Genomic DNA, 24,022 nt, shown 5'->3' on the forward strand with positions numbered 1-24,022 from the left:
ATCTCAAAAAAAGAAGATGAATTATAGATGAATTTCTTAAGGGGGAAAACATTCCTGTAACAGATGGATTAACAGTGATGTCTACCAATTATTTTAAGAATAATTAACACCAATAATGTTTAGAAAAAAACTATTAAAGGAATCCTAACAAATTTCTTCTATGAGACAAATACAAAAACAAGAAAAGTAAAAACAGAAAAAGCAAAGTATAGACAAATTAGAAGAATATTCATAATTTTTTTTAAATGGTAGCAAAAAACAATTCAAATATGCTGGAGCTATAATTGGGCTTGTAACAGGATTTATTAGCAATTACAAAAAAGACCATAGGTCCTAAATAGCATATATCTATAATCAAAAGAACTAGTGGCCAAAAATATCATATCCAGCAAAAAAAATATCCATAATAATGAATGGAAAAAAAAGGACATTCAATGAACTTTAAGATTTTCAAGACTTGGTCTCACCCAAACCCAAACTTAATAGAAAATTTAACACATAAGTGTAGAGGACTGCAGATAGTGAGGGAACTTTGGATAAAGTATAAGATCCTTCAGCCCAGAGGGAACCTGCTGACAATGTCTGCTTTGGCTCCCCATCTCCCTTTGGTGCCCTCGCCCTTATCTGAGAAGTCAAGGAATACATGATCACCTGTATTTTATTTGAAGCAAGGGATACTTACAGTAAGAGGAATTTACATAACAATAACAGAATGTTTATTAGTTAGCACTTGCGCAATGTGATGTGGTGTTGTAATGATTCTACAAAGGGCACATGCTCAGTGTGCTCTAGTGATGTACTCATACTAAGGTATTTAGGGGCTGAAAGGACTTGAAATAAATGGACCATTTTGACTATCTTTGTGGGTCTCCTTCCTCTTCACTCTTCCACTAAGACCAAGGATTCAGGCTGGTCCTGAGGTTCTCCAGAGAGTTAGTCTAGATGGTATATTTTAGCACCCCACCCTGAGGGCTCTAGAAAGCACACTACACATAAAAGCCAATATTAAAGATTAATTTCAAAGAACTCAGCATGGAAATAATAATAATATGTGTATATATATATATACACATATATATATATTAACATGGGAATGCTTACTATATGTTTAAAATTAATATCAGTAATTAAGTAGATTAAAAGAAAGATTGGGGTAGAGTTGAGTATGATCTGATTTTTAGAAGCAAAATTGTCTATAAAAAAGTATAAATAGCAATTACGTTATACAAATGAGGGGCAGAGGAAGAATCTACAAAGAGGGGGGGAAAGGGTAGTTCTAAAAATTGACTCACATAGAGTATGGGTTAAATAGGGAACACTACACACACACACACACACACACACACACACACACACACACTTAAGAGTATAACACCCTCCAAAATTTATAAAGAAATAAAGGGGGAGGGAATAGGATAAGCCAGAGAACAGAATGGTAAGAATGGTATGCAGATTTATGGTAGGAAGAAAAAATATGTAAATTATTGGGAACAGGATAAAAGGGGAGGAAGGGTGGTATAGGATAAGTTAGAGTGCAGAAGGTTGTTTAGATTAACAATAGTGGGATAAAGAGAGAAAGAAAGGGGGGGGAGAGAGGATAAGGGAGGGATCCATGGAAGAGGAAGGTTAAGTAATAGCAAGACAAGTTACAGAGCAGAATTAAAGTAGAAGAGTTAGCAGGGACATGAAATAAGTGATATACACAAACATTACAACAAGGATTAGGAGTAGAATTGATTAGAAAAAAAAATAGAACTACTAATCATTGATCTATAACAAAATCAAATTTAAAGATTCATTATATGTCAGTCATGGTAATATTATTTTATATGCATGTTTACATGAGTAAATGTGTAGGTGTATGTATATATGTATATATACCTGTGTGTTTGAGTATATGTGGCTCTGTGTGTGTATATGTATATATATATATATATATATATATATATATATATATATATATGTGTTAGTATAAATATATATGTATATGTGTGTATATGTGTGTACACATATGGCATATGACAATTTTTAAAAATCCCTTTTCTGTCTTCCTTTTTAAATTCTGTTTTTTTTTTTTTATTTTGTATTTAATTCAAATTTTAAAAAAAGTAAAAAAAAATTGGATGGAGATTGCAGGATTAATATAAAAAAAGATTATTCACCGCAGTCAGGAAGATCTACACTAGGTATTGAGAGCTGGTTTAATATTAGGGAAACTATCATTATAACTGACCATATCAATAACAAAATTAATTTAAAAACATGATTATTTCAATAAATGCAAAAGACACTTTGGACAAAATAAAACATGCAAGCATATTAAAAGCACCAGGAAACATGTCAGGGGGCAGGGAATGGACTTAAAAAAAAATAATAAGTAATATCTACCTAAAACCAAGAGCAAACATTCTCTGAAATGAGGATAAACTAGAATCCCACTAAGAACTGAGATGAAAAAAAGATATTCATTATTACCACTATTATTCGGTATGGAATTAAAAATGCCAGCTACAATAATAAGATAAGAAAAAAAAATAAAGACTTAAAAATAAATAAGAAAGAAAGTCATTCTTTGTAAAAGATATGATGATATTCTTCTTAGAGAATGTTAATCAACTAAAATACTAGTTGAAACAATTAACAATTTTAGCACAATTTCAGGATATAATATAAACCTATATAAAGTATTAGCATTTCTATGTATTAGCAAAATAAGCCTAAAGCAAGAGATGGAAAGGAAAATTCCATTTAAAATAACTAAACACAACATAAAATAATTGGATATCAACCTGTCAACACAAACCTTGGAATTATATGAATATAATTCACAAATTACCTTTCAAATAAAATCAGAAATAAACAACTGAAAAAATGTTGACTGTTCAAAAGTAACCTGAATTAATATAATGAAAAATGTCAATTCTACCTAAATTAATTTAGTTATTCTATGTCATAACAATAAAACTACCAAAATTATTTTATAGTGCTCCCAAAAAAATTAATCTAAAAGGATCTGAAAGAACGATACCAAGAATATCAAGGAAATTGAAGAAAAAAAAATGTGAAGAAAGTGGACTTAGATTCCAACCATATTACAGGTTTCCAAGCATATAACAAAGGAGTAATTATCAAGATAATCTGCTACTGGTTTCAAAATAGAATGATAGATCAGTGAAACAGATTAAGAATATAATACACAGTAGTAAATTACCATAGTAATCCAGTTTTTAATAAACCCAATAATCCTTTGGTGGCAAGAACTCATCATTTAGCAAAAAAATTAAAAATAAAATAAAAATGTAGGAAAAACTACAAAGTTGTTCGACAGAAACTAGATCAACATCTCAAACTTAATACTATGAAAGTAAAGAGTGATATCATAAGTAAATATCATAAGTAAATTCAAGAAGCATGGAAAATTTTATGTAACAGTTTCATAGATAATGAAAGAGTTTATGACCACACAAGTAATAAAGGATCACAGAAGATAGAATGGATACTTTTGATTAAAAGAAATTAAATAGTTTTTGCAGAAAATCAATCTGGCTAAATTTAGAAGGAAAACAGGAAAGTGGAATAGATATATAAAAATCTTATTTCTCAAATATATGGAAACAAGTAAAATTTATAAAAATAAGAGCCATTCCCCAATTGATAAATGGTCAAAGGATATAAATGAAATTAAAAAGTTCTGGTTTCAAATCTGGCGTTATGAACTCACTAGCAATATGATCTTTTATAAGTCACTTGCCCTATTTTGATCTTATTTTGTAATAGATAGATAGATATATAATTATAATATAGTTATAGATGTATAGATATAGACATATATATTAGAGAAACAGAGAGAAAGAGAATGTTCCAAGACCTATTCCAATTCATGAATTCTTAGAAATAGCAAGTCTTCTTTCTCTTCATATTATTGCATTATTGTATCAAAAGTTTCATCTATAGCAATCCTTCTGACATGATTTATTCACTATTATCTTTTCAAGTGAGGCAGAGTCAGTCATTTATAAAATGCTGCTGGAGTGAATTTTAGAAGGAAACTATTTTTGCTTATAGATTCCTTTTTTCCCAAGACAAGAAGATTTCATAAAAATGGAATAAAGAAAGATCTAACAAGATGGCTTGATGTTTTTCATTTGCTCCTTAAAAGTAGTTATAATTACATGAATAATATGGAAATATATTTTGTATGATTATACATGTATAATCTCTATCAAATTGCTTGCTTCTCAATGGAGAGGTGGAGAGGGAGGGAGAAAATTTGAAACTCAAAGTTTTAAAAACAAATGTTAAAAATATTCTTATATGTAATTGGGAAAAATAAAATACTAAATAATTTTTAAATAGTTGTAATAAACAAAATCTAATCAAAAGCTTCCTTGGAACTGAGAATTATTTTACCAGATCTTTGAAAGTCTAAGCCAAGATAAAATGAAGGAAGTAAGAATTTTGCAATAAGTAAAAAGGGGCAGTGTGGTGGTAGGACATGGGCATTATTTTTACAAATATTACTTAGTATTCCCCCCTGAGATCCAGGAAATTTTAAAGAAAATTGGATATGGTGGCTTCTGTGGCTCATTGAAATGGAAAAGACTCCTAAGCACCAACTGTCTGACAACTTACAGAAACTCAAGGCATTTGGATGCCCAGTAAATATTCAGCAAATCTTCTCACACTTAGCAGGGTTATGTGATGGCAATCCAGTAATGCCAAGTGTTGGAAGGTGCTTTGTCTTGTGGATTTTGATTATTTTTAATAAAAATTTTTATTCCTCCAAGGAAATGTCTTGCCCAGTAAAATTTCTTTCAAATCCTCAGCCTTTAAGTTTGAAATGCCTTGCTTGTAGTATTTTTTCCCATTTTTAAAATGCTCTTGCCATTGCCTGTAAGCAAATAAATAGCAAAGATACAATGCTTATGATTCCTAGAGGGATAGATGAATAATTGAATAATATGAGTGCTAGACAGTCACTGATAAAGTGAAAATTGGAGGAAGTTAAGGCTGAATTTTACATAGATAAGTTGCATTGATATTAACAACTAGTTTTAGATTTTTGATTAAAAAATTTTTCATCATACCAATGAAAAGATGTTAGACACGTCCTTTCTCAAGGATTATTGTTGCTTGTGGTGAAACTCAGGGAAATTAATTTTAAAATCTGATAGATAAGATAATTCTTTCTCCTTGTTTAAATCAATTATACTGAAATACTTTTTTCTCTTTTTGATATGCCAATTTTTATGTAAGTTGAGTCTCAGATAAGAATATAAGCTCTCTCTTTGACAGCCGAGTCCAGCAAAATACCTGTTAGACAGTAAACATGCGTATATTCCTATTTAAAGATTTACTGAATAAATATATATATTCAAACACATTCATTTAAGTAAGTTTTCCTTCCAAGAGACCAGAACTAAAGAGGCATAAAAACTAAATTACATTTTCTCCCTAGGAAATAGAAGTTCTTCACTTCAAGAGTGAGTTAAAATTAGCAGTGGCCAAACAAATCCAAAATTCATGTGTTTTCAAGATGTCACCATTAGCATTAAAATTCACAATAGTTACATTTCTAAAAAAAAACATGTTGGACATTTTGTGCCTCCTATAGGTTAAAAAACACCAACAAATTAATGTACAGATAATTGTTATTTGGGGAAACTATAGCATTAAGTTTTTTCCCTATTCCTTTAGATCAAACTCTCATTCAAACTATATGAAACTGTAAATTATATGCCTAAAGTAAAAAAAAAAAAAAAACTTGTTAATATTGAAGTTCAGGCTAAAACACAAGGGTCCCAATATTTAATTCATTGCTTTTTACCATTATATCATGGAAGGCAATGGAAACAAATTAAATAAATAGATATTGAGTTGGAAAGCAAACATTGTGAACACTTCTACATTATTGGTACAAATATAGGAGATACTCTTCTCCCAAATCTGGTTTGCATAAGTGTAGTATTGTGTTTCAGTGGATGGACCAGAATGTTTTTTTTTTTTTCCCTTTCAAGCAGATTTAATTTTTATGGTTATAATCTTTTGGATAAAGCTGCTTTTGGACCAGTATGGGTTTAGTTTCATGCTTTGTAATCTTTGACAAATACTTGTAGTCATAGATTTGAGTAAGAATTTACATTGCTTTTGTCACAGTTGCTCAATCAGTGAAGAAAGAAGGTTGCCTGTTAATGGTATTATCAAAGCCGATATCTTATAAAATGTGGTCATGCTTGGACTGAAATTTTCCTAGCAAGAGATTAGAGGCAATATGGGAGAGAAAAGAATTGCTCAATTGTGTGTTCTCCAGAAAGCCAGCTCTAATGAAAAGATCCTTATACTTAGATTCATAATTTGTGAATTTGGTTCCTGGCTTTGACACAACTAGCCATGACCACGTGAAAGTCACTTCTCTATATCCTGGATGACACTTTACTGTTAATAGAAATATAAGCAATGCTTCCATTAGTTGCCTCAAAGGTTTATAAACAAAAATCATCTATATAAATAGAGTTTCTAATATTTATTTTTAGATTTCATTAAAAAAAACCCAACTCTACCAAAATGCTACTACAATGGTAAATTCTATGTCTGCTTTATAATGAGGATCTCCTAGAGGTGAAGGTATTTACTTTATACTAGTTTCCACTAATTAATAATATTAATAACAAGTATCTAGTACAGTTAAATGCCAAAAAAGTAACTCAAAATAGCCCTGATCTATCACCAACTATTAATGATTGTTTAATTTTGAAAGTGAATTCAGTCATGTCACAGTCTCTGAGACAGCAAATCTCAGAGAATATGCTGCCCAACTTTTATCTTAACAAGGATTTTCCTCTATCAAGCTTAGATTTGAAAACTGGTGAAGAAGTGATTACAATAGTTCTCAAGGAATCCCATTTCATTCTTGGATATCTCTGATTATGAGGTAATTTTTCTTTATATGGAACAGATCAATCAAACTACAAATAATATCCATCCTCTACATTTGCTTTCACTGTCTAGGGGTCCTCAAACTTTTAAAATAGGGGGCCAGTTCACTGTCGCTCAGACTGTTGGAGGGTTGGACTATAGTAAAAACAAAAACTTTGTTTTTTAATAAATAAATTTTTTTAAATTTAAATTTAAATTTTTAATAAATAAATAAAGAAACTTCATAGTCCTGGATGAGGGGGATAAACATCCTTAGCTGCTGTATCTGGCCCATGGGCTGTAGTTTGAGGACCCCTGTAAGACTCTAGTAAATCTAACCCCACTTCTCTGGGACAACCTTTCCATGTTTGAAAAGCAGCTATCATTCCCTTCTAAATCTTCTTTTGGGAAATAATCTCAGATTCTTCTGACCAATCTTCAAATGCTGCAGTTTCTAATCTTTTCAATACCATGGGCATCTCAGTTTGTCAAATTCTTCTAAAAATAGAAATGGCAAAAGAAATAACTAAAGAAATGATCATTAGCTTAATTTATTTTTTTTCTCATTAACATAATCTGCCTCTATTTTGTGTGGATAAATGACAGGAGAGCCAAAATACCTTCCCCACTAATCACAGATATGGAGTCACAGTTTGTCAATGTGTACATTTATCTCAGCTTACCATCTGTGGAACAGCCACTGGTACCATCACTAGAACAGTAACGCATTTCAATCCTTTGTCTCCCCACCTCCAGTAAATTGGGATCAGGTAGTCGAGCTTTGCAAGTGTAACGGAATCTTTGCTCATAGTGACCTCCATTGTCAGAAATGTTGACAGGAGTCCAAGGTGTCCAAGGTGTGGTCTTTTTCAGCTCTGGACATGAGTTGGTGTTACAAGGCTGATATTCCTAGGGAGAAAAATGTAAATAAAGTTGCTTATTTGTTATCTAGTAAAATAAAGATAATTATACTAAAAAGTTTGTTTTCTTCCTCTTAGCTTCTAAAATTATAGGTATGGATTTTCAATCTCCATGTCCTAGAACTTTTGCCATATCTGATTAAAGTATATTTCTAAAATTACAAAAAATCAAACCTAAATTTTATGAAAAATTACTGACAATACAAAAAGTCCTACACATTTCTACAGTGGATGTCACAAATGTCCTGAAAATCTTCAAAAATAAATATAGATACTTTTATATCTGTTTAAATAAACAATATATGAGTAGAGTTCTTTTGTTCTTCTAATCATATGCTAATACTGGTACAAGATGGGAAACAATTTTCATATTAACAAGAAAAGCACAAAAATGCCACCAAAATTGTATATTCTTGCTATTTTTGTCTTAAAATAATGTTCCTTTATTGATAATCACTTGAAATTTTGTTTATTTGAATATTTGTTTCCATATTGAAATGTAAACAAACTAATGAGGAAAGATAATAAATGGATACAAAAAGATAGGAACAGTATGTTGCTTAAGACTTAATAATTATGGTAGATTGAATTAGACATTTACCCATTACCTAGAATTTGTGAACCAAAAGCCCCATAGAAAGCTCATATTTCATGAAAACAAATAAAAAATAAAAACTTTTACATAATGAGACAACCTTCACCTCTGTTGTTGACATAACTACTTTTACTAACTAGCATTTGTGAGTTACATTTTGATTTTTGTTTGCCTCATATGCTACTAGGATCTTTTCAGTTTCTAGTACAGACTTTTCCTTTACTCTTTGAAAGCTGATGAATTACTTGCTTTACTCCCAAAAAAATATCCACAAGAAATGAAAAAAAAATTAAATAATAAATATAATTAGACATATATTATTATTTCAATAAAGATACAATTAAGGATTTGTAGATTTAAAAAAATCTCAGAACAGTTATGGTCTAGTTAGTATTTCTACATGCAGTATAATTGTGAAATTCAGAATGCTATGAAGTACAAAATAGATCTGATAAAAACATTCTATACTTCATTTTGTTTTCACTATGATAAAATTTAATGATTTGTCTTTTGTTTTTAGATGAGCTTAACCAAATTCTGATTGTTCAAATATTAGGCTACTCTAGAGCTCCCTTGCTGCCAATTTATTTAAAAAACAAGTCCAAAAAAGTAAGAGGAAACCATATGTGTCACATTATGCCTGTTTTGAGGCTCTGTAACTTCTTAAGCTAATTTTCAGTATTTTCATACAGTACGTGACAGGCAAATGGTATGCAAGTACTCATGTACACTCCTCTTTTCTTCATACCCATTCCCCAAATGAACATCTAGCTTACAGAGATGAAAAGAGAAGATGGTAAATATAATGGTAAATAATGGGATAATGCTGAGAGTCTCAAAAATAAGGTAAATGTGGCCATTTGTAATGGCAGCATAATGTAAAATGAGATCTTAGGATTGGAGTTATTGAAATATCTAAGAGCATTTCACTTGGAAGTATAACACAATACCTGGATACTTTAATTATGATAAATATATAATGGATGGAAGTCTGGGGTAATAGAGGAAATAACTGATGAAGCTAAAGATAAAGATTGGTCAGTAATATGAATTTGTCAGTTTCACAACTATGTATTGAGTTCCAATTATTTATAAGATATTCTGTCAGGCCATGAAGGACTAAAAAACCGCTTATGTCCTAGTTTTGGTTATCAAAGAATATATAGTCTGATAACTTAGGTATGCTACATCTTGCTTTTTCAACAAACTAAGTATTCTTAATCTGGCATTTGTGCCATTTTTTAAAAATGGCAATTGCATATCAATATAACTGACTGCCTTCATAATTATATAGTTTGTTTTATGAATTTTAAAAGCATATTCTGAGAAGCAGTCCATAAATTTCACTTAGAATATAAAAGGGATCATAACACAAAAAGGGTTGCAATAAATGATATCTTAAAGCTGGGGTCAGAAAACTACAGCTTGATTCAGTACCAAGCAGGCAAAGTAAAAATGTTTTGTTTTTGTTTTTGTTTTGTCTTACATCTTAAATACTATAAAACTTTAGTCAAAATATGAAAATCATTTTAAGATTACAGGATAAGGCAAATCAAGAAGACAGGGATCATATTTGGCGCTCTCATCATAGTTTGTCAATCTTTGCTCTATAGTTATTTGAATTTGTAATATCACAAGCTATTAACAGCTTTTATTAACACGGTTTAATATTTTTATTTCAATGATCATCAAATTATCTACCTGATCATTACTGGAATTCTGGAATGATCTTCTAACCTCTTTCTGTGCTAATATGATATAAATCTTCTACCCAAATAATTGGTGAAAGGCAGCCAAATATGACATACATACATACATACATACATATATATACATATGTCTTACTTTATTTACTTTTTGTTTTTATATCATAATATCATTAATAGAATGCATGTTGGAAAACTGTGGTGAAAAATCATTGTGAGTAGACTGAAATTCTCAAGGTTCTACAGCAACAGAATGGGTACTGCCAGTTTGAAAATGCCATATGTTGTTTTCTTTTCAATTATGGTCTATATATCAGCATCCCAGCATATTCCTAAAATACAGATGCCCAAAAGATATTTGCTGAAAATAATCTGCAAGCACATTTCAATCACATGCTTCTGCTAAAGGAGTATAAGTCTTAGGACATTATGCATATGAGTCCTTGGTTTGCCAAAGATTGTGTAGATTCTGAAGATTTAAAAAAAAATTAATAGATATATTCTAGATGATTCCTAGAATACCTCTGTCAAGCCCATAATATTCATTTACATGAATTGAATTTTCATTTAAAAAATTTCATGGATGTTTTTGAAAATTGTGTCTAAATGTCTCTAATGACATCTATTTACTATAGGCATGCTCAATTAGTATAGTATATTGAATTTAGTGAACTCAAACTCCAAGTATGAGAGAACAAATTTGTGCCTATTGTACCTATGTCCATTGTTATATTAAACAATATGGTTAATTGTTATACTGTGATCTTTTTTTTTTCCTTTTGGATAATTTACCTTCTTTGACATTGTTTATCATGAATATGTCTTATGTTTTCACTATATTGATTATTATTTTTTTTCTTTCTTCTTATTCTCCTGGGATATGCTATAACTAGAGCTTCAGTACTTTCCATTGTGCTATCCTATATGAATGTGTCACTATGACATTTTAATTTGCTCACATAATTCATTTCCTTTTCCTTTTTTATATTAAGCTTTATTCATAGGAATAGTTTTACTACTATTCATCATGACATAACCATCAGAATGATTAATCACTGATAGATAGATGGTAGATTAAGCCTAGTCATCTTAATGACTTAAAAAACTTCCATTCAAAAGTATATTTCCTTTTCATAGCACAGAAGATTTAATTGAATATTTGTGAGCTGATTGACCTGTCAAAAGCCATTCTGATTGTTCACACTGACATGACTTTAATTCCATTACTTTGATGCTTAATTTCTACTTACAAATGGAAATTTACATTTTTTTCTCCTAATTATTGATACTACCATAAGCAGTCAATGAGTTACAATACCAAATTGAAAGAAAATACTAGCCTATATACATAGGAGGATGAAAATGAAAACATCAATATTTTCTTTCACTTATATAAACTCAATCCATTACTCAAAGCACATCTCCACTCTGTTTAAAAATGTCTTCCAGCTTCAACTTTAACTCAAAAAACCTCATTTCTAACCTTTCCTGATATTTAGTTATGTAAAAATTCTAGACAACTGAATATATCATATCATCTATTATTAGCAAAATGTAACTTCCCAAAGAGGCCGAGAGTTTCTTGAGATGGTATTCTTAAGATTTATAGTGAGAAACTATTTCAGAGATCATTTTGTCTACCTCCTTCTTTAAAAAAAAAAAAAAAAAAAAAAAAAAAGATGATAAAATTAAAAGCCAGAATTTTCAATGAATTGCTCAAGGACAAAGAAATAGAGAGCAGAAAAGCTGAGATTTTTTCCAAGTCCTCTGAATCTAAATCCTGTGTTCTTTTCATTATACCAAAATGTCCTTCTATCCTATAAATGCTCTGCTGCTCTATTCTGTCTGGATTCTAGCATAGCTCTAAGCATACAATAAGTAATATATGAAAGAAAATTGTTGAGACAATTCTGTTAGGACAAAAGTTTATAATAAATTATTTTGTCCTTTTTAAGAAGGCATAAACAATTTAAAGGTATTATAGTAACTGTAAAAATGAAGTATCAGTGTGAGGACCCTAGGAACTTATTTTTTTTTATCATTTAAGCCAAAATATATGAACTTTTTTTGGAGTTTTAAAATCTTTGGTTTCTTTTTCACCGCAAAAATATACAAATATTAGAAATACATAAATACATGAATATATGCTTCCTAATATATGAGAACAGTTAAAAAGTAAATTTTTCTATCATATATCCTCTGTATCTCATTTTTTGCAGTGGTAGTGTAAGCTATCTAATTTATTCACTCCCACTATGGAAGAAAGTTAGAAAATAATCATTTTCTAAATGAAACCATTCTCCAATTGATAAATGGTCAAAGGATATGAACAAACAATTCTCAGATGAAGAAATTGAAACTATTTCTAGCCATACGAAAAGTTGTTCCAAGTCATTATTAATCAGAGAAATGCAAATTAAGACAACTCTGAGATACCACTACACACCTGTCAGATTGGCTAGAATGACAGGGAAAGGTAATGTGGAATGTTGGAGGAGATGTGGGAAAACTGGGACACTGATAACATTGCTGGTGGAATTGTGAATACATCCAGCCATTCTGGAGAGCAATTTGGAACTATGCTCAAAAAGTTATCAAACTGTGCATACCCTTTGATCCAGCAGTGTTACTACTGGGCTTATATCCCAAAGAGATTATAAAGAAAGGGAAGGGAAAGGGACCTGTATGTCCACGAATGTTTGTGGCAGCCCTCTTTGTAGTGGCCAGAAACTGGAAACTGAGTGGATGCCCATCAGTTGGAGAATGGTTGAATAAATTGTGGTATATGAATATTATGGAATATTATTGTTCTGTAAGAAATGACCGATAGGATGATTTCAGAAAGGCCTGGAGAGACTTACATGAACTGATGCTGAGTGAAATGAGCAGGACCAGAAAATCATTATATACTTTAACAAACTATAGATGATAATTTGATGGAGGGCCCCTTCAACAATGAAATGAACCAAGTCGTTCCAATAGAGCAGTAATGAATTGAACCGTTACACCTAGCAAAGAACTCTGGGAGATGATAGAACCACAAATAGAATTCAATCCCTCTATTTTTGTCCGCCTGCATTTTTTATTTCTTTCACAGGCTAATTTTACAATATTTCAGAGTCCAATTTTTTTGTACAGCAAAATAACGGTTTGAGCATGTATATATATATATATATATATATATATATATATATACATGCTGAAACCTATATATATACATGCTCAAATTAAATTAAAGATTATTAAAGATTATATATATATATATATATATATATATATATATATATCTGGGGGAAGGGGTGGGGGGAAGGAGGGGAAAAGTTAACAAAAGGTTTTGCAATGGTCAATGCTGAAAAATTACCCATGCATATATCTTGTAAATAAAAAGCTATAATAAAAAAAGAAAATATCTTTTCCCCCTGAAAAACTTTATCTTCAATGAGCAGCATGGTTTCTTTATAAATTTACAAACAACAGGTTTTTTAAAATTTCATTTTAAATTCAAAATTTTTTCATGAAGGTGATTCAAACCGATTTCAATTGTTCAGTGATGGAGAGAGACATCTACACCCAGAGAGACGGCTGTGGGAACTGAGTGTGGTTCACAAAATAACATTTTCACTCTTTTTGTTGTTGTTTGCTTGCATTTTATTTTGCTTCTCTTTTTTCCTTGTGTAGCATGATAATTATATAACTATGTATAGATATATTGGGTTTAACATATATTTCTACCATATTTAACATATATTAGACTACTTGCCATTTAGGAGAGGGTATGGGGGAAGGGGGGAAAGTCAGAACAGGGTTTTTGCAAGGACTAATATTGAAGAATTATTCATGCATATATTTTGAAAAATAAAAAGCTTTAATTAAAAAAAAGAAATTTTCCTATGATGGCTAAAATTCTTCTCCTATGAGAGTAAAGTTCAAACAATTTAACAAAATATTTTCACACAAAAAGGATAACTTATTTTTAGCCACAAGTGATCAAATAGACTGTGGAGAGAAAATTTCATTCCCATTGTTGTTACTGAGTTGGGTAACTTATTATATCTCAAGGCTTCCTCATTCCTCCATTTGTAATGAAGAACTATTTATTCCTACCTTATAGTCATGCTAATATAGGTTTTATATGTTTGAGAAGTAGGCCTGGAGAAACATGATAATGAACATATAATAATTAAGTCAAGTTTTATGATTTTAATAGTCTTCATAAGGACTGAGAATTTAGGCTAGCACTTAGGGACAAAAACATCTTTGAGGGTAGAATTTAGAAAAGTAAAAAGGACAAAAGGGATCTAAAAAAAGGCATGCTGCCCATAATCATAGGACTTTCTTTCAGTGGCTATGGTGACACTCATGTGGGTAAAGTGAATAAGTTCTTTGGCAGGACAGCATAAAATTAAACTAGAATAGTATAGTAATTATGGAAAACTGGTCATGAAGAGACAGGCAGGAAAGCATATTCTTGACCTTTAAGCAATCTAATTAGAGAAAAAGAATGAAAATCACCATATAGTTTATAAAATCTAAGGGAAAACATAAAATAAAACTTTTATTTTCTTTATTAGTATGGATTTCTAATCAAGGAACTTTCAAAATGGGATTTCTCATATCTTTGATAAGATGCTTGCTGAGTTTATATAATTTTTATTAGATAGATAATCTTTTAATTAACTCTGCTAATTAAATATTTTTATATTTTTAAATTCTTTATAAACTAGAAGTCAACTTGAATAATTCAACTGAATTGGGTTTTTAGGCAGTGATATAAAATATAAATGAGGACATACATAAGCAAGAAGACAATGTATAAGTCATATAATAAGAATGTAGATATCATATAGTCAGCCTTATTGCTCCACTTGTACATGGTAGGAAGTCTACCAAGTCATTGGGTGGAATGTTTATGGAAAGTTTTTTGCGGAGTGGTAGGGACACTAATAAGGAATCATGTGAGGTGATGAATCAAGTAAGCAATCCACATTGGGGAATGGTTAACAATTTCACTAAAGTTCTGGTTCTACCAAAGTTGAGTTGTAACTGGAAATGTGAATCATTGACCAAAGTAAGTATATGGTGCTGGTGTTTTTTGCTATATATTTTGTTTATTAATTCCACATAAAATGCCTGGAGATTATTTTCAGTCTAAAAAAAACTATATATATATATATATGTAATCCATTTTTTAAAAAAATAATTTTATATTACTGAAAAACATAAATATTAAATATAGAAAAATACCATTTATTGGTTGGATCTTTTCCAATTAATTAAAGTCTCAAGGGATATATCAGTGTTTAATTTCTAAATTTTACCATGAATTTAATGCTACTTATTTTCTTTAGGTCTTCTGTGTCTCTGTTTCTGTTTCTCTCTTGCTCTCATACCATCATGATAAACCAATGGAAAAACTTAAAACACCACAAATCCTAATTAAACTCTCTCAAAAGTAAATCGTTCACTTAAAATCCATTTAATAATAGATGAAAAAATATATGTATATTTTGTTTTATGAAAATGTTCTTTAATTTCACAAATAAATTCATATATAATATATTCTTCCTCTAAAAAAGCTATATTATTATATCTTCATAATTTCAACCACTTCATTTAACATTTACATCCAGTCAGAAAGCATAAAATAAAAACTTTAGTTGAGAATAATCTGGATTTCTTTTCCTGATGTACAATCTAGAGCTATAGATTTTCATTTACTTTACTTCCCTGTGAATTATTTTAAAATTTTCTACAACAATAATTTATTGACTGATGGGTGCTTTCTAAGATGCTATGTGAGCTCCCTAGAGATAGAGGGTATTCCATCCCCCCTCCCGGTTTTTTTTTTAAATCTTCCCTCTTCTATTTTTTTAATCTCCAGAACTTTGCAACTTTCTGGCCCATATTAACCATTTAAATGATTGTTTATTGATTATGAGACACAAGGATTTCCAATATTTAGATTTTAGCTGTCAGCTATATGCTATCAGTTTAGTCTTTGTTAAGCATAATTTCATATTTTATCAGTTCACTGAATATTGTATGTAGTGATAGATAAGAAGAGATAGGAAAAGATTATTATATATTCTGAGACACTTTTTTAGGAGGAAGGCCTATAGGTTTTTCTCATGATAGGTAGTAAGGAATCACTGAAAATGTGGTCTTATCAATCACACAATAGTAATATGTGAGAATATTCACCATTGTACACATGACCGTTTTTGCAAAGAGACACAGTTAAAAATACAGAGAAGATCTGAGATTCATAGGATCATTCCTTGAAATCCTTGGCACTTCTCTATCTTGGCCCACAACAAGGAAGAAAAAGAAAATATGTGTTTGGAAAATTTCTAGGTATGTGCAAATCACAAAAATCGCAAGAAGGTTTCTCATTAGTGAATCTCTGGGCTGTACAATAGCCTTGCAGGAAAAAGAAAATGCATGAATGGTACGGCATCTACAATATAGGAGCTTTTCCAAAATCATGTTTTGCCTAGCCAAGAAATCATCAGCTTTTCCAAGAAAATGAGTGTGGATCAGCACATTCACTCACTGTTGAATAATTCTGGAAAGATTCTCAAAAATAGTCAAAATCTTAAAAAAAGAAAACAAAACTCCCTGAAGTGAATATAAATTTTATTTGTATCCTTGTTATCATACAAATTACCTTTTCCCCCCTGTACCCTGGTAAACATCACTATCTTTTTAATTTGTTCTCTATCTCACTCCAGTCTCCTGGAATCCATAAGAAGCCTGAATTACTGATTTTATATTCTCTTGAGCAACTACTGGCTACTTAAGTTCAAAATATTTACTGGGATTTCTATAAAGGGCAAGTCTAATTGGGAACTATAGTGATGGCAGAGTGACTGGTCCTAAGGTATGCACAATACTTTTAGGAGGTCATTCTGAAATTGTGATGAGATATATTCCCTGTACACTTGTTCCCTCATGTCATCTGTATTATTTATTTACAGAAAAAGTTGGAAGACAAAGACATTCTTTGGGTTTGTATGCTAGAAAAAATATCACTATTGTATTATGATTTAGAAAATCATTATTTTTTTTAAACAGAAATTATTTCTCATAAAATTTGGCTCATAGAAATATATTCTCTCACTACCAATTATAATTAAAGAAGCTGAAACTTTTACTATTATATGTTGTTTATTTGTTTTGGTCATTTCTGACTCTTCATGACCAAATTTGGAATTTTCTTGGCAAAGATACTGGAGTGAGTTACCATTTTCTTCTCCAGCTCATTTTACATATGAGGGCACTGAGGCAAACAGAGTTCAGTGGTTTGCCCAAGATCACACAAATAATAAGTGTCTAATTTCTAGTTTTGAACTCAGATCTTTGTGATTCTATATACTATGTGTATAGTGTCACTATACAGTATATACATTATACATTACATACATAGTGTATTCTAGTGTATTCTATACACTATACTACTTTCTTGCCCCTTTTACTATCATAAAAAATCATTAAAGATGAATCTTCTTCTGATTTATAGTAACTATTTAGATTTCTTTCAGTTAGAAAATATTTGTCTCTGAGAATTCAAATTGTTTGTTCCAAAAACCTAACTAGTATTTAAATAGCCTAAGTCAGGGGTCCTCAAATTTTTTAAAATAGGGGGCCAGTTCACTGTGCCTTAGACTGTTGGAGGACCGGACTATAGTAAAAACAAAAACTTTGTTTTGTGGGCCTTTAAATAAAAAACAAAAACTTTGTTTTGTGGGCCTTTAAATAAAGAAACTTCATAGCCCTGGGTGAGGAGGATAATCATCCTCAGCTGCCGCATCTGGCCTGCGGACCATAGTTTGAGGACCCCTAAGTCATATAAATCAGAGGTAGATGTGGCATAGTGGCTGGCCTTCGGGTCAAAAATACCTAAGTTCATGTCTTATATTTGACATTTAAAGGCTATGAGTTCCTGGGAAGTCATTTAACCCTCTCAATACTCTGAGTAACTTTCTAAGACAATGTTACAAAAAGATCCTGACTAGCAATGAGATAGCTTTCTCATTCAGGAGTATTCTTTATCAATGAAATCACAGTGTTGTCTACTAGAGATGTTTTATATCACTATCATATTAATTCAAAGGAAATTATTAGAAGCAGTCAATTTGTAATTGCTCTGTTGATCATCATCAGAACACATTTTTTTTCATCAATGCCAAAGTCGTCAAGGAATATATTACAGAAGTTCATAGTTCTCCTTAAACTCAACTCTAAAGGTGGGATATAACAACAATCCCCCATGCTATATACAATGACACTTTGGTACATGTCTGCCTTTAAAACTCCTTGAATTTGGTAGTTGATACATTTCCATGAGGAAAAAAAAAGTTTTTTAGCACTTGTCATTTTCTCAGCACTTGGTTGTTGTCTTGATTGGGCAGTAGAAATGTGAGACTGGCCAAGTTTATTGCCCAACTTCTGCCACTGTTGCTGCTATTGCACTTAGTGCTGGACAGCTCCTCCCTGGCAAAGGTAGCAGTGGATGAGATTGTCAAATTGGAACCCATGATGTTGAGGCTGTATGGGTAGACAAGCAGGTTGAGGGGAAAGGAAATTCCTAAGACAATGTAGGTACACCTTATAGTCTCTTGAGCTCCCCATATAATAATTCTGGAAGAGGCATAGAGCAGCAGAGTGTGCTCAACAAGAACAGAGAAATAGGAGTAGGAGTCACCATGGTGGTACAAATAACAGTAGCAGAAGTCTAGGCAGTAGCAACAGTGGTGTTGGAGGATGCTTGGAAGGTCCAGCACTGTCCAGATCTCTTGGCCATAGAGGCATGGAACTATAGCTTCTGCCTCCACATCTACCCTTCCCCTATTTCTCAAGGAAGCTTGCTAATCTTGGGGTATGAAAAAGGAGAGATTATAAAGGTTGCAATCTTTAAAAGTGAGTTGGGTTAAAAAGGAAGGAGCCCGGCTAGACTGTGCTGGTTTGATTTGTTTCTTTACAACTGGAAACCCCACTTGCCCCCTTTGGGAAACTGGGTGGGGAGGGATGGCTAGGCTATAGACTGGAGATGTACTCATTATGGGAAAAATCTGTTCAGCTTTCATGTCTTCTAGAATCAATTAAGGATGAATATTGAGGTACCACTATATTAGTTGGCATTGAAATTATTAGTTTGGTTCTACTAAGTTTAAGAGGGACGTAGCTAAAATTAAAACCAATGTTATTTTAAGCCAATATTATAGATTCTAGAACAACAGACTTTTCTAACAATTTATTTTATCTAAAGAATGGTGACTAGAATGAAGATGTCATCTGAGGCACAATTGAAAAAAAAATTAAAGGTTGTTTAGTAAAGACAAGCAAATCAAGAAAACATTTACAATACTAATAAATATTTTCAAAATCTTGATTTGCTCTTCTGAAAAGTAGTAATGGGCATTAGAAAGTCCTAAATTTGGAATCTGATTTCTTAAGTGTGGATTCTACCTTTTATTTGTTAGCTAAGTGATTTGAACAAATTACTTAAATGAACATGAGTTCCCTCATCTATAAAATGGAGATAATTACCTTTAGGATAGTTTTTTTTCAAATCAAAGGTTTATTGATTATTATTGAATTAAAATAAGAATATGTATTTCAGACAAATGTATTACTGTCATAAAGAATATTTAATAAACAATAAAAATCAAGAAAATTCTCTACAAACACTGAACTCCTCTACACGGTTATGGTTTTGAATGGTATTGTACTGGTTTTCAGAAAGTAGCAGACATTAAAAATACCTCCCAGAAAAAATGTATGAATAAAAGAGAAGTGAGGGCAGTCATATATTGAGAAAAAAGATAATAGCACAAATGCTCCAGCATTTGATAATGATAATGATAAAGGACTGATATAATAATAAAAAACTTGATGGCTAGAAACCCAATTTTTTCTTCTCACTATCATTTAGTTTGGCTCTAACATCTTTCATTATTCGAATTCTTCTAATATTCTTTAGGGAAGAATCCCAAATAACTAATCTTGCTATAACTGTAGACTTTAAGAAATAGTCTTTCAAAAAGGATATAAAGCTTTCTTATACAAACATAAGCATTAGTGTATGGGCATTTTGAAAGTTATTTTAGGCCCACTTGTCACTGCTGTTTCATACCTAGTTTTTAGAGTACTGAAATTCACAGTACATTGAGTTCTATATTAATGAGATGTTGTTTTAAAATCAAATTGATTTGATAATGCCTAGAAACATGAAAGGGAAAAATGAGTAATTTCAATGCTTGTCCTATATAAAATAATAAAATGAATAATTTGGAAACTTTCCAAATAATTATTTCAAACTGGTATTGTGAAATCTTCCTGTAATTGCATTCATTTTTGTTTAGAGGTATATATTCAAAATCACTAAACTGTTAGTTTTTCTAAAAATACTCAAGTGATTACTTAAGAAAATAAATGTACAAGCATAAAATTATCAACACTAATATTATCAGCTACTTAACACATAATAATGAATTAATTTTAGTGATATATTAATCTTTAGCTCTAGATCATGTCAGATTTTTTTTTTACTTTTTAAGCACCACTGTAATTGTTTAAAAGAATGTTTCTTTAACATTAAGTTAAATTAAGGAATATTCAAAACAGTTTGTTTTTCTAAGAATTCTCTTCTTAGGTATTTCATATCCAAAGATTATCTATTCTGGTAACATAAAGTGAGGCTTGAAATAAAATAGATGGATAGAGTATTGGATTTTGTGCCATAGACAATTTTTTCAAGTTTTCTTTTCTAAAAAGCACTATAAAAATTTGCCAGGGATACTAAATGTTAAGTATGGTTTTGTTCCCTCTTTGCTCATCTGGCAAAATATCTCTAAGGAAAACTGTATAAATTAAAGCATTGCCATTCCCACATATGATTAAAAAGTTATTATGCTATTCTGTTTTATGGGAAGGAGGAGTGAAAAAAAATCATGGAACCAGGATAAAAGAATTAAAAATTGAGAGCACAAGAAACTAGAATGTTCTCCCTTTTTATGTGGGAGAACCTGCTTTACTGATATTTTTATCTTTGTCATTTTAAATTTCTCTCACTTTGGTGTTTTATTTGGTTTCACAGAGGGACTTGATATATAATACATTTTTTACCTATAATAAAATCAAAAATAAGGCCAGATTTGAGTTATAGAGAAAGGTACCATAAACCTTTTTAGAGACAAATAAAAGTGATGCCACAAAATTGTAATCAGAAGTATAAATAATTATGTGTACCAAGGTGGATGGGACAATGGAATAGAGACCTCTTATAGAACTAAAATGATATCTATTGCCTCAGCAAACAAGGAAACCTGTCCATCCTATGGAGTCAAAAACAGGAGGAAGAAGTAGTTAAATAATAGTTATTGTTAATAACTATATTAAAATCTATGGGAGTTCTCTAAATCTAATTTTTTTCTTAGTGGAATTCTAGCTTCCCCATAGAGGAAAAATCAATAATTTGAGTGGACAAAAGAGGACCTGAGGAATTCCCTACTGTTTGAGAAATAAGGTCATGAGAAAAACATGACAGGATGAGGGATTTTAGATCTGGAACAGAAGGATCTTAAAACAACATGGCATGAGAGGTAATATGATGAAAGAACACCTTTACCAATGACAATTCTTATGGGAGGCGCTCACCAATTTACAGAGCTTTAATTTAGTATTAATAGCATTTTATGTTAAAACAAGGCTTTTGAACACTCTAGTCAATTGACACTTGGGGTTAATACTAGGCAGCATAAGGGAGAGATGTCATCATTCCTTTTTTACATATTAGGAATTTGAAACAAAGAGAGCACAAATGATTTGCAGGGGTATCACAATTACTTGGCAGAGCTAGGACCCAAATTCACTGAATCAACAGAATTTGAATGTTTTTCAGCCTTTATTCATGTCTGTTCTAAAACAAAATTGCAGAACTTTTCCTAATGTAATTTTCTATGTTTATAAACTCATCCAATGATCAATGGGTAGACAAGGAATTTATTTTTTCCAGGCATGATATCTAAAATCACAATTCCTGTTCAGAAGTAGTTAAGAAAAAAGTTTTTCCACTTTTCTCATGGACCTCATTCTAGCAGAAAGATCATCAATAAATGTTGTTGGAAGAACAATAAAATAACACAAAAGTGCTAAAGAAACCCTCATCCATCTTTTATTACAAATTATTGTTTTTAAACTTTTTAAACGATTACTTTTTAAAAAATACTGAATGCTTTTAAGACTTCTGACTCAACATTTTCAGACTTCTTCTGACTCAATATATTTCCTTTCAAGTATTAAGCATATCTGGGATCTGAGGAGACAATTTCAAAGTCCTTCTTAAGGACAAGTCTGGCCTCAATTTTCTTTCAATAGAATAATTGATTTTAAATTTCTCTTGCCTTGAAGGAATCAGTCAGAATCACTTTGGCCATCTTCTTGTATCCATTGGAAAGGGATATAAACAGCTATTATGGTCATAATTCAATTATTTCCCAGCATGAGCCTTAGAAACATATTTACAGTTTTACCTTCATCAATTTTTTTTTTTTTTTAATGTATGATATAGCAAAGCATTCTGGATGATTAAATAGCAACCACATGATTTAAAATTTAAATCTCCATCAAACAAACAGCTGTCTTCTACTGACATGTAAATAAGTCTTTAAGTGCCAAAACTGTAAAAGTTCCTTTGTGTTAAACAGAGTAATGCTTTTCATGTTGTAAATATTTATATGGAAAAGTTTCTTTTTACTTTGAATTGTTATTCAGGAAATTAATGCAGAATCCATCAAAAGGAATGAGGTAACAAATAATGATTTTGTTAGTAAACCTCCAGCAAACACTCATGAAGTTTTGCATTACTGAAAGTTCTGATGTTAATGAAAAGTAACTTGTCTTTTGCAAATATTGTTAGGGATTAGAGACAATGTTTGTTGTGAACATCTGTGACCTTCAACAACTGTAGTTTCACACACTTTTTGTGTTATATTTGTAGAAGTAGATAAAAAAGAAAGAAAAATTAAATTCTTGGTCTTAAAAACAATCTATAATAAAAGATGGATGAGGATTTCTTTGGCACTTTTGTATTATTTTATTGTTCTTCCAACAACAAATTTTCCTTTGAAAGTTAATGGGACTAAAGGGATGAACACTCAGCACTGTAAAGGAAAGTCAAGAAGTTGTGTTGCCTCTTTAACCAAATTGTGCTCCATAACTTGCCTTGCAAGTTATATATATAACTTATATATATATATATATATATATATATATATATAATTATATATATACATATTATATATGTATATATATATAATATATATATATGTATATGGAGAGACTATTGAATCTATTCCAATGTGAGTAGGTTTTCATAACTATGAGCCTTCCCCCAACCTCTAAAGCCTCCATGTCTATTCTTTCTCTGCACCTCATTTGTACAATCTGATTACTATTTTTGCCTTTATTCTGCCACGCTTTCTTCTGAGTTAACCTATTGTTGATGTCAATATCAAATTTTCCCATGTAAAAAACATAAATAATTTGTCCATATTTAAATAGTTTGTCCACATTAAGTTCCTTAAAACTTATTTTTCATATTAATTCTTATATGTTAAATTTTCTGTTAAGTTTGGGTTTGGTTGATACAAATTCCTGAAAATCTGCAAGTTCACTTAATGTCCATTTTTTCTCATTCAAAATTATATATAATTTTGCTGAAGATAATATTTTTGGCTGGAGGCCTAGTTCTTTTGATTGTCCTAGATATGATTCCAGGACCTTTTATTGTAGTTGCTGATAATTGTTGTACAATTCTAATTGTAGCTCCAATGGATTAGGATTTATTTTCTTCCTTCTTGCAAAATATTGTCTTTCATCTGGAG

At 30.8% G+C, this 24,022-nt stretch overlaps 1 protein-coding gene across 3 annotated transcripts in view; it reads right to left on the reverse strand.

Moving 5' to 3' along the window:
• SEMA5A (semaphorin 5A) overlaps window positions 1–24,022 on the reverse strand; it is a 600,495-nt gene that overhangs the window by 39,914 nt on the left and 536,559 nt on the right. For all 3 annotated transcript variants that reach the window (XM_031946119.1, XM_031946120.1, XM_031946118.1), the window contains one exon: window positions 7,599–7,824. In XM_031946119.1, the coding sequence (XP_031801979.1) occupies window positions 7,599–7,824 (226 nt within the window). The remainder of the gene's footprint in view (window positions 1–7,598; window positions 7,825–24,022) is intronic.

This window comes from Sarcophilus harrisii, chromosome 1 (assembly GCF_902635505.1).
Source record: "Sarcophilus harrisii chromosome 1, mSarHar1.11, whole genome shotgun sequence".
In the NCBI taxonomy this organism is placed as follows: domain Eukaryota; kingdom Metazoa; phylum Chordata; class Mammalia; order Dasyuromorphia; family Dasyuridae; genus Sarcophilus; species Sarcophilus harrisii.